Below are 12,582 nucleotides of genomic sequence, written 5' to 3'. Positions count from 1 at the left end.
ACAACACGCAGCAACACTACACATGAGCGGGAGGAGGGAGGTATGGGGTCTTCACACACCCCCGTTCTCTACTTGCCATCGGGGCGGGGGGCTGGGAGGAGGTGTTGGCTGTCCGATTGGCCTCCCTGCTGCTGCGGAGCCTGGGGCGGTCTGCTTGCCTCCACCCCGGGGGAAAGGGTCACATCTCTTGGGTCTGGGTGCCGTTTCCCCCTCTGGGGGCGAGGGTACCTGGACCCAGGGCATAGAGTATGTTTGGGGAGTATGATTGTGTGTACATGTCTATGTATGTCTATTCCTACGTTGGGTGAGTGCTGAGTGTTTGTATATGTGTGCATGAGGGTGGGAAAGCATGTTTATGTCTGTGTGTGCCTGTTTGTCTGTGTCTATATGTCAGGTCGGGTCTTAGACTCCACCTCCCTGGGTACTCCCAGGCCCTCCAAGTGTGGAGGCCTATCTCCCCTCACCACACTCCCTGCTGGTAGCTGATGCCCTCAGGGGTTGGTGCATTGGTGGTTCTTGGTGTCCGGGGCTGGGCGCTCAGGTATGCACCGGCTCACTCCCGGTGGCTACTTGGCGGGGCCCGATGCCTGTCGCTCGGTCAGGCCTCTTCCGGGGCAAAGGGGGCCCTCGGGCCTCCGGCCTCGGGGCCTGCAACTCGGTTCACTCTGGCACAGCTGGCTGCCGGCAGAGCCGGCGGGCACGCCGGTGCAGCCCCCTCTGGCTTCTGCTCCGTGGCTACTGGGTGACCCCCTCGTCTGGGGATCTCCTCAGCCCTTCCCAGGAAGGTGGCACGGATGCCCCTCCGGTGGTACTCCTTGGGCTCTCGCACTCTGGGTCCTCTGGATGTCTGGAGCCTGGATCTCCTCCATGCCTGCTTCATGCCCTGGGGGACGGGGCTATGGGCCTCCACACCCTCTAGCAGACCGTTACATGGGAAAACCTTTTGTATACAAGCGCGTTGATCCACACAGGTGTGCACACGGGTGTTCACTGTTCGTAGACATAAACTACACCTTTCTTAGCTGCTACTTCAAAGCACATTGTGCGCTGTCTGTCCTGCGTGCTGCACAACAACTTTCAATATTTAGTATTTACTGCTGTTCACACTCAGCTAGATTAACGTGATGGTGTTGTGTTTAGTATGTTGCTTTGTTTTTGTTTGGTTTTTTTTGCTTGTCTTCTCTTCTTTTTCTCTCAACAGGTGATCCAGGAGATTTTTTTTTTTTTCCTTTCTCTTTGTCTTTGTAAGTGCCCTTTCTCACTGTCCCTTTTCCCTTCTGTTTTTTTTTTCCTTCCTCTCTTTCTTTCTCCCTTTCCTATCCCCCAGTCATGTCTGTCCCATCTGTAACAACTGAAAATAAAATAAATAATAACAACAAAGTTTGATCAAATGGACCAATACGGCAATGCCATGATGATCCATTTGGCAAAATAAATCCATTTGGTATCCTTGTTGGTCTTCAGACAACAATTCTGACGGCTTAAGAACCAAATGGGACAGACAAAGAAAAAAAAAACCTTGTTAATAGTAATTATTTTCCTGTATAAATCTTTTGTTATTACAATAAAAAATGTCAGTTAAATATATCATATAGGAGACACACACAGAGATATTTGAGAAGTGAAATGAAGTTTATTGGATTTACAGAAAGTGTGCAATAATTGTTTTAACAAAATCAGGCAGGTGCATAAATTTGGGCACCACAAAAAAGAAATGAAATCAATATTTGGTAGATCTGCCTTTTGCAGAAATTACAGCCTCTAAACGCTTCCTGTAGCTTCCAATGAGAGTCTGGATTGTGGTTGAAGGCATTTTGGACCATTCCTCTTTACAGAACATCTCTACCTAATTCAGGTTTGATGGCTTCCAAGCATGGACAGCTCTCTTTAACTCACACCACAGATTTCAATAATATTCAGGTCTGGGGACTGAGATGGTCGTTCCAGAACGTTGTACTTCAAATTGAGTTTCAACTTTGCCACAGAGAAATATATAAATAAATAAAACAGCTAAAATTCATTTTTTGACAGTCACCATATTTTCATTGACAAATTTGATGAGATCAGATTAACCCTATAATACCCTTTGTATCATATTTCCTACATTAGTTTTTAAGACCTCTACCTCATCAAAACAAAAACATCAAATGTATCAAAAGTGAAAGAAAAAGTATATTTCTATTATATATCATAAACAACATGACATTAAAAATGTGGATTTTGTTATAAGGGTTATTAAACATCTCAGCCCCCATATTCTGGTCATATTCTGGTTATTTTTGATGGATTGGGTCTTACAGGGTTAAATCTGCCTTATACATGATAAACATGGTATTTAAAGGTATCTAAACTCTGAAAGCACTCCTGTGAACCTGTATAAATTCTCAGATATTCTTCCACGCTTGGCTTCTCGGACATTGTTCTCTAAATGTTTCAAGACTACGACTTGTCACCTGTGTGAGTTTTCATGTGGCGCCATAAATGACTGCTAGATGTGAACATTTTCCTACATGTTTTGCAATGATACGGTCTCTCACCCGTGTGCGTTTTCATGTGTCGCCATATATGACTGCTGGATTTGAACATTTTCCCACATGTTTTACAATTATACGGTCTCTCACCTGTGTGGATTCTTCTGTCTGCCGATAAATGACTACTACTTGAGAACACTTTCCTGCATGTTTTACAATGGTACGGTCTTTCACCTGTATGCATTCTCATGTGTACAGTCACACCACTGCTTCGCGTATAAGTTTTCCCACATATTTTACAAGAATACGGTTTCTCACCTGTATGGGTAATCAAATGGCCTTTAAGTATTGATGACATACCAAACTTTTTCCCACACGTTTCACAAGAATATGGCTTCTCACCTGTGTGGATTCTCTGATGTCGAGTCATATTGTACTTATTCTTAAAGGATTTTCCACAAAGATTACATGTTAAAGACTCTTTACCTGTGTCAGAATTACTCTGACTTTCTAAGTTACTATTTGTCCCTGAGTCTAAATTCCTACTTCCTCTGTGATTTTGGCTCTCATCTATAGGACAGGTTTGAGAAGGGAGCTGGTTACTGTTTGCTTCTGGGTCATGGTGGTCTCTTTCCTCAGCAGCAGTCACCATAAAGGTATCAGTCTCCTCCTTGAGTCCAACCTGCTCACCCTCCTGACTGGTGCAGAGTTCCTCCTGTTCCTCTTTAATATGTGGAAGTTCTGGTTCCTCCTGGTGCAGAGAGTTCCTCTCCTGGTTCCAGAGCTGCCGCTCAGGGAGAACCTCCTCGTCCTTACAGACAGGCTGCTGTGGGAGTTCTGGGGGGACAAAAAGGAAATGAGGAAAAGGTGATGATGATAGACTGAGAGCTCTCTCTTCTTTTTCTTTTTCTTTTTTTTTTTTTGAATCGGCTTTTCTTTACAGAATCTCAAGAGATTGTGAGAAAAACAGTGACCCAGGGTTGGATGTAACTTATAGCTGATTTTGTTTTTTATTAGTGCATTTACAAATGTTGAAGGATTGCAGTTAAGGTGGGTCCAAGTTATTGTCAGAGTCTGCGCAGTAGTTACTTGAGGTGGAGCGTCTACATTACTCTCCTGCCCATACACCTGCTGGACGTGACCGCGAAATCGCCGCCCTTTAGTTTTCATGTAGCCCGGCTGCTCCCACTGATGACTCATTAAATTAAGGTAAATACAACCACATTGCTCCTATTTATAAAAACAAAAAAACAAAAACCCTAAGCCCCCAAACAAACAAATTTTTACATTTCTACAACATGTAACGGCACTATGTTGGTAATTTGTTAGTTACATTAGCCGCTAGCATACACATTGTGATGTGAGAGATTTATGATATTTGGAGTGTGTAGTTAGTGTGTAGTGTAGTCAATAGCTTTGTTGTGTGTGTCGAAAAAATGATGCAACTGCTGAATGTCACAGTTGTTGCCAAAAAGCCACCAAAGGCAGATTACAGAGCAAACGCTGTCTCCAGGTGGAGTGATACACCTCCTGCTGTCAGGCCTGAGGCTAAAAAAAAAAAAAAAAAAAAAATAGAAGATAACAAACAAGGCAAAGTAAACTTTTTCTTTTCTCTTAACAGTGAAATGTAGAGGAAAAATCCAAAGTAGTTAAAATGGCCAATTATGCCGTGGACCCAGAGGGTTAAATATACATCCTCTCTGGTTACTCTGGTATGAATGAGTCTCAAGTACTTTATGGTAAATAATACAATATTGTAGATATTGGAGGAATTCTAGATTGAAGCCTTTAGTTCAACATGTAAATGATTACCTTTGACCTTAATCGGGTTTAATTTAATGCTGTCAGAGAAAATCTCATGTGCTCTTCATGCAGCTGAAGCTGTGCAGGTCTGAGATCAGCAGCTTTCTGAAACAGCAAACTAAGTTACTGGAGAATCTTGTCTTCGTTATCATTCCCCTCGTATGTTTTACTACTTCGATTTCAGCGTCTTCACCACACAACTGAAACATGCAGTTTTCTTTGTGTGCACTCAAATGTAGGCAAGTCAACTAGCGCCACCTGTGGCCAAGTGCCATAGTGCACAGCCAGATTACCTTCTGACAAACATCCGGCTCTGGCTCTATCAACTTCTCTTTGCTCTTGACGAAGGCGGTCGCACTTTTCTCCTCCTCCTCCTCTCCCTTAGCTTCCCTGCTTAGCCTCTTGTGTCCTTGTCTAGTCTCGTGTTTTTTTTGTATTACTTTTCCCTGGAACACTCTCTCACAGTCTGTTCTCTAAAACCTAAAAGAGGAATTATGGATTTGATCAACTGGTCCCTAAATGCAATTGACACCCTATTCTCAACGAGAAGTCTGGGCTCGGGTGAGCCTGAGTGCTGAAGATATCTACCTATTCGGAACCATGATAACAGGGTTCTTGCTGATCGGAGCTGGGTTGGCCCTGGCTTATGAGTTCTCAGAATCTGCTCTTTGAGCACAAGAATGACAACATCACGGAGCGTAAGTTTGATAACGTCATGGAGAAGCTCACGGCTCTCCAACGGGAGATTGAGAGACCAGTGTTGGACTGTTAGAACAGCTTTGAAATTCATATGAGTTGTTCGCACTAAAGTAAAAACCACCATCACTTCATGCGGAGACCCCTTCGGTGCCAGCTGCGGTCTCAAGGCTGGAGCTGAACAAAAACACCCTGATAACGACTGTGTTTAGTCTGTTCTTCCCATTCTATGCAAGGCCACCTGGGTTGGCTGGAAGACTGTTTACTTAGCCTGGCAGGGCGAAGGACACTGTCTCAGCTGAACTCTGGACACACACACACATACACATACACTGATACGCACTCACTCATCCCCCTTCCCTTTAAAAACGCCTTCGATGCTTGTTACCTCCTGGAGAACACGGCGGGTCTGGGCCCATGCTGGAATAATAGTGCAGGTCAGGATGGCTGCTGTGTTTCCTTCAGATTACTCCTCCTGTCCTATTCCACTGCAGGGCAACCAGCATGTGGCCAATAAAGCCTTGATTGATTGATATCACCACGTTTTAATTCCAGTTTCATGCACAACACATTTGTAGCTTTCAGTGTTTTCTGTTCTTGCGTCTTCCACATAAACCTTTAAACTAAATTAAATGCTTCACTCACATATATGTATACATATATATTGCTTTTTATTTTCATTTTTCCCCTCCTTGTATAGTGTTTCCTCTTCTTACTTTTGAACTTTTGTGGTCCAGCTACCCAAATTCGCTGTGCAAGAAACTGCACACTGACAATAAAAAGCTCTAAGCCGTCGTGTAATCCACTTATTTCAACAAAGTAACTGTAATCTGAATACCACCTTTTTAAACGGTAACTGTAACGGAATACAGTTACTCATATTTGGTATTTTAAATATGTAACGCAGGTACATGTATTCCGTTACTCCTCAACACTGCCTACTACACAAGCTTGATTATTTTAACAAACATTTGTGGGTGACGCAGCAGCTGGAGGAGTCTGTGACAAACATCCCAAACAGCAGAGCGTTACATCCTATGGTGTCTTTGTATGCTAGCTATAATGGTCACGGTGTATTGTACTTGAATAAACACTGACTGCCAGCCTCAGACTGGGCACAGTGCTTTGTCTTAGGGCTGGGCCATATCACGGTACACACAGATAAGACTTGTGCACACAAATCTGCAGTAACTGCACATTTACACATGGCAGCCTCCTAAACCTCCTAAGCGCAGTTTCTTCATTCAACAACCCGACTTTAGACCGTGTGACCGTGACAACACAAAATTTCTCTCTTTCCAGATTGAATGAACCTACTGTAGAAGGCGGTAGCGCGCAGTGTGCGTTGACTTTCCTTGTGCAGTGAGTGCAGATGTTTTGCATTTTAAATAAACAGAAAAAATGATTCTTGTTGTCTTTGCTTAATGGCCTGTTTTAGTCAATCCATTGCTGGCACCGCATCTTTCAACATGATGTTTGTGGGTCGTTTTGAATGCTCCAGGTGTAAGTGCAGCCACTCAGTCCTTACTCAGCATGGTGATAGATCCAGGTGCAGATGTGTTACAGGTTAATCTGGCTGTATGCTATGGCACTGGACAGGACTCCATTTGAGACTGCTGCAGCTACTATGTGATACTTCAGCAGATCCAGCTACAATATAACCATCATATGCAATTTTTGGAAATTAAATTATGAATATTCTCAACTTAGAAAGTTGATGTTTTAAAGCCAACTCACCTCAAAACTCAAAAAACACACATGACACACCAACTGGCACACCTGAGCCACTCACTTTCTTAAATCCACTCACTTTCAGGAGATCTACTCAGTCACACTGGCTCTGTTGCTTATCAATCATTGTCTAACTACTGTAACTCCCGTCTCCTCACAAATGTTTGTTAAATTAACCAAACTTGTACAGACCGTATCTAACTACCAACTCTCACTAGCTGTGACGATCAGTTATCTATTTTGGCCCCAAGTGTTTCTGACAAACAGTACATGATTGTCCCAGGTGACCACAATTACACAAATGTTATATACAAACTCACTAAACCACCATTTCAAATAATTTCAAATTGAATTCATTTCCAGAGAAAAGACACAAATTAATCTCAAATGTCTCAGGTGAGATATTCAGTGTTTATTTGCTGGTTTGTCAGTAGCGGCTCCTGAAAAGCAAATCTACCACACATCTGTTTGACGGTCACCAGTTTATTCATGACACCAGTTAATCACTGGCAGAGGGGTGAAGTGGCGTCTCCACCTAAGGAGATGCTCAGAAAACTGCAGAAGAAGAAATGTGAGCCGAAGTGCTGGATTTCAGCCAAATAAGGAGTAGGGCTGGGCCATATCATAGCGTTCACAGTAATACCAGTATAATGTTGGGCAACGATAAGGAAATGAAATATCACGAAAGAATATGGGTAAGACGCGCATGCGCAGTGCCTTTGTTTTCATACGCACATGGTGGAAAAAGCATGGCGGCGACGGAGAATGAGAAGGGCGAAAGCGGATCCTTGAATGAAACGGATGAACCAGAACTGGTTTGTAAAAATGCTGCAACTTCAGTGGTGTGGAACTGGTTTAGCTTTCGTCCGTCAGATACACAACAAAGCACTATTTTTGGTAGCGCATGCTAGCGGGCCGTCGTTATTACCGTGTGTTTTGGAAAATACGGCACACTTAAAATCAATCCTTTGATTTTTCTGAAAATCGTCAGCGCCCCTTATAATCCCGTGTGCCTTATGTATGAACTCTGGTTGTGTTTACTGACCTCGAAACGATTTTATGTGGTACACGAAAATCTGTCAAAAGTTTTAGTACGACTTTGCTAAACTACGAAGCCGCACTGCTTGATGGATTGTCGGAGCATTACGGCTACCGTAGGCAGGAGCCTCGCGGAGTGATACTACTGTGCTTCAACATAATATTACCGTATTGTGTGTGTATAACCTCTTTTTAAGTTTTGTGGATATTATACATGGTTATGTTGAGGATATGTCGGCCTTTATTTTTGCACTAATAAAGTTGTGGAGTGGTAAAGTACTTTGTCTAGTATCAATTATATAGTCAGTTATATTGTTATGGCAAATTTTCAAATGTATATCATGATAAATATTTTTGGTCATATCGCCCTGCTCTAATAAAGAGGACGGTGGCTTTCCTCCAACTTTTGACTAATCACCATACTGTCCTGATTATCACACATAATAAAAAGCGTTTACTGTCTGGGAGTGGGGCTCTTTGTTTGTTTGGGCCTCCTAAGCGAAGCAGTTGTTTTGTTTTATTGTATTTTTTTAACTTGAGCCTTCAACTGCTTAATACATTTAAGAAAATCTACTTTGAGCATATTTTTCTTTTCTCTCTAAATGAACCCAACATTGATCGTCACCAGTTAATCTGTAACACCAGCAGGGATGCAAAAGATGCAGTTGAGTTTTTATTAACCCTCACAATCAGAAATGTCCCGCAGAGCTGTGATTAGGATCCTCCCTCAGAGGGACACTCACCTGTCCTGTGCAGCTTGATTTGGGGTTTCCAGGTGATATCCAGCAGTCTGCGCTGACGGTCGATCTCTTCCTCGTACTGGACGATCGTTTTTTCAAACTCCAAGAATATTTGTTCAGCAGCAGCAGTTAGTCGCTCGTTGATAAACTCTCTCAGATACTGAACTGAAGGCATTGTTACTGCCACAGCTCACATAAAACAACACAACAGAAGAGTCTCTGCTCAGGCACACAAGAGAAAAGCTAACGGCGTTAGCGCCTTTCTTTTGTTTACGTCCGCCTGGTGTCACGTGATAAAGCTCCGACAGAGCGGGACTGTTAACGCACCTCCCTCTCTCTCTCTCTCTCTTATTAATGAATGTAAAGTGTTACAGAGAGCTCGGGGAGTCAGTGCAAAGCCGCTAACACCACAGTGATGAGCTGACTCTTTCGGTCCCACACTCTCGGCTCTGTTCACACCATTGACTGTAGAAAACAGGGCACCAAGATGGCGGCTTGAACAGTCGTGTTTTTTCAGGAGCTCCGAAAGACCGCAAATTTGTTAAGTAACTTTATTCTCCTTCCACTCGAATTACAACTATGGATGCCCAAAAGGTTATTAAGAATGCAAAGCTGCAATTTGTGCCGTCAAACCCCAATGTTAAGACGTCTTCGCATGCTAAAGTCAGTGACCATGGCTATGCTAGCACTGAAGCTGCCAACGTGGGCTTAAACAAGCGAGAACGGGGAGCAGACTCTGCGCCGCCAACTCCATCAAAACAACCGCCGGATGAGAAAAGAACAAAATCTTCAGAGAAGGAAGATGATATCTCCAATAAAACGATTTTTGAAGCCATTCTAGGACTTGAGAAGAAATTTGAAGTACAACTGGATGATATCAAGGAACAAAACAGACAAAGTGCAGCTATGGTTGCCAGCTTGGCTAAGGCTGTGGAGTTTAATGCTGCAGAGATAGTTGACTGCAAACTGAAAGTTGTTAAACTGACAAATGCGAATGAACAGCTACTTAAAGAAAACGAAGACTTGAAAAGAAGAGTGAGAGAACAAGAGCGCTACCGAATGAGGTGGTGCTTAAAGCTGAAAGGGGTGAAGGAAGACAAAGACGAAAACATTAGAGTGAAGGTTTTGCAAACACTTCAGAAGATCGCCCCTGATTTGAACTTAGAAGAGGCCGTTGATATTGTTCATCGCTTAGGGAAACGAGTTGATGGCAGAAACAGAAACATCATTATTTTATTCACACAAAGGCGAACCAAAGAAGAATTGTGGAGGCGCACCAAAGATTCTTCAATCTGCAAACAAGAAGGCATCAGCTTTGCAGAGATGTTGCCGCAGGAGGACATACAAGATCGACAACGCCTATGGCCTCTGGTGGAGGAAGATTGACGTGCGGGTAAACGAGCCTACTTTCGTGGTCCACATGCCTTCATTGATGGACGCAAAGTTGAGGACACACAGGAGAACTGAAAATGACAAAAACTGAAATAGTGGAAACTTGTTCGCGGTCTGAGGAGCTCAGCATTTAGTACTTTTTTTCCTTTTCTTTTTTTTTCACGTGGTGAGTGATTTTCTGTCTATAGTTCATGTTGAATGTTAACATTTGTTTTGGTTCTTTAAATGTTAGGGGTTTAAGAGAATCTGTTAAAAGAAAAGCCTTATTTTTGTACTGCAAAGGTCAAAATCAAACTGTATTTTTCTACAAGAGACTCATTCATCTGATAGTGATGTATCTTTTTGGTCAAACCAATGGGGCAGCAAAATCCTGTTTAGCCATGGCTCAACGAGGTCGGGGGGTGTAGCAATCTTATTCAATAACTTTCCTGGGGATCTTGTAATACAACGGACTGACTTGAATGGTCATTGGTTGATTGCTGTAATGAGAGTTGAAAGTTTGTTTTTCATTTTAGTCAATGTTTATGGATATAATAATGAAAGTCAGAATAAAAAGATGTTAGAAGATATAACTTTAAATATTTTTGAACTTAAAGATCGATACCCTACGGAATATATTTTAATGGGTGGTGATTGGAATATGACTCCTGATGAATGGACTGATAGATGGCCCTCAAGGACAGGTAGACCACAAAAAAATAACCTAATTACAGAACTTTTGATAAACAACAATTTGACAGATATTTGGAGAGTAAGAAATCCAGGAATGAAAAGCTTTTCCTGGTTTAAACCAAATGGAGCTTGTAAATCTAGAATAGACTATTGGCTAGGAAGTGACAACATTTTTAACCACACTGTAAAAGTTGTGATGTCAAATGCACCTCTTTCTGATCATTGCTTTATTGAACTATGCTTAGAATCGGAAATTAGACAATCAAATAAAAGAACTTATTGGAAGTTCAATGCCAAACTTTTACAAAATGAAGATTACTGTAACATAGTCAAAAAAATTATAAAAGATATTATGGCTGACCATTTAATTGTAGGATATATCAGTAAATGGGAATTCATTAAATTCAAAATTAGAGAATTTAGTATTCAATTCAGTAAAAACATAAGTCGAAAACAAAGAGAATATGAATGTAAATTATTCCAAGAAATTACTTATTGCTGTAGTAAAGATGATCTAGATAGCCAAGAAAGGAGTAAACTTATGGAGTTGCAATCTAAATTAGATCAGCTCTACCTAAATAAAGCAGAAGGAGCTTTTGTGCGTTCACGCGCCAAGTGGATTGAGGAGGGGGAAAGAAATTCCTCATATTTTTTTAATTTAGAAAAGAGCAGACAGAAAAGAAATTTTATATCTTCCCTATTAATTGATGGCATTGAATGTGACGACCCTAAAATTTTGGAGAATGAAACTTATACATTCTATTCCAATTTATACTCCTCACAGTTCTCCCAAGCAGATTGTGATGCCTTTTTTGATCAAATAGATAATCTGATCCCTAAAATTGATGAATCATTTAAGGAATTTTGTGAATCTGACTTTAGAATCGAAGAGTTAGATGCATCTGTTAAGAAAATGGCGATTAATAAATCCCCTGGTCCAGATGGGCTTACAGTTAATTTCTTCCAATTTTTTTGGGAAGACTTAAGGGAAATTTTATTCAAAGCTATACTGGCCAGTATTGAAAAGGGAGAATTGATGCCTAGCATGAAACAAGGATTAATTACATTAATTCCTAAACCGACCAAAGATAAACAACAATTGGATAACTTAAGGCCCATAACTTTATTAAATACAGATTATAAAATTTTCTCTAGCTCAATTGCAACAAGGCTTAAACAAGGGGTTTCAAGTATAATTAGTGAGACACAATCAGGGTTTTTGAAGGACAGGAACATTCATAATAATATCAGATTGGTTTTAGACTTACTAGACTACAATGATCTAATTAGTGATGACAGCTTTATTCTTTTCTTGGACTTTTATAAAGCTTTTGATTCAGTAGAACATCCTTTTATTTTAGAAACACTAACTCGATTTGGATTTGGGGATAAATTTAGAAAGATAATAGATATACTGTATAATGATATAAATAGCTCTGTGTCGTTAGGCTATGGCACTGGTAAAAGATTTAGCGTTAAAAGAGGAATTAGGCAAGGGTGTGGAAGCTCTCCGCTGTTGTTCATAATGGTCGTGGAGATGCTTGCAATTCTAATTAAAAACAGCAGCGTTGCCGGAATTGAGATAATGGACAATTTTTTAATAATTAGTCAACTTGCAGATGACACTACTCTTTTCTTAAAAAATGAACATCAGATTCCCCTGGTAAAACAAATAATCACTACATTCTCAAAAGCTTCAGGCTTAAAATTAAATTTAAACAAATGTGAACTATTGGCGTTAAAGGAGTGTCATTCACAATTACTGTACGATATAAAGGTGAACAGGAGGTAAAATATTTGGGTATCACAATTTCAAAAGATCACAAAGTCTTAGAAAAAGTAAATATTTCAGATAATGTTGACAAATGTAAGACAATCTTAAATAAGTGGTTACAAAGAGACATCACAATTTTTGGAAGAATATTATTAACCAAAATGGATAGTTTATCTAGATTTATATATCCAGCTTACTCTTTATCAATATCAAATAAAGTTATTAAAACAATTAATAGCTTGAATTTTAATTTTATTTGGAGGAA

The 12,582-nt window shown here is 40.9% G+C and overlaps 1 protein-coding gene across 1 annotated transcript; it reads right to left on the bottom strand.

Moving 5' to 3' along the window:
* Nucleotides 1-2,218: 2,218 nt before the first annotated feature.
* LOC102079378 (zinc finger protein 570-like) lies at nucleotides 2,219-8,932 on the bottom strand. The gene is made up of 2 exons (XM_005460573.4): nucleotides 8,483-8,932; nucleotides 2,219-3,308 (listed from the first exon to the last, which is right to left on the bottom strand). The coding sequence occupies exons 1-2, from the start codon at nucleotides 8,652-8,654 to the stop codon at nucleotides 2,440-2,442; spliced, it is 1,041 nt and encodes a 346-aa protein (XP_005460630.2). The 5' UTR covers nucleotides 8,655-8,932; the 3' UTR covers nucleotides 2,219-2,439.
* Between the last annotated feature and the right edge of the window lie 3,650 nt (nucleotides 8,933-12,582).

This window comes from Oreochromis niloticus, linkage group LG18 (genome assembly GCF_001858045.2).
Source record: "Oreochromis niloticus isolate F11D_XX linkage group LG18, O_niloticus_UMD_NMBU, whole genome shotgun sequence".
Lineage (NCBI taxonomy): Eukaryota > Metazoa > Chordata > Actinopteri > Cichliformes > Cichlidae > Oreochromis > Oreochromis niloticus.
The sequence above is the reverse complement of the archived record's forward strand: the minus strand, read 5'-3'. Positions and strand labels throughout refer to the sequence as shown.

Bases quoted from the DNA above. Each gene is read 5' to 3' on its own strand.
- LOC102079378 (XM_005460573.4), bottom strand. From the start codon at position 8,654: ATGCCTTCAGTTCAGTATCTGAGAGAGTTTATCAACGAGCGACTAACT. The intron at 3,309-8,482 runs GTGAGTGTCCCT...TTGTCCCCCCAG, and splicing joins AATCAAGCTGCACAGGACAG to AACTCCCACAGCAGCCTGTC.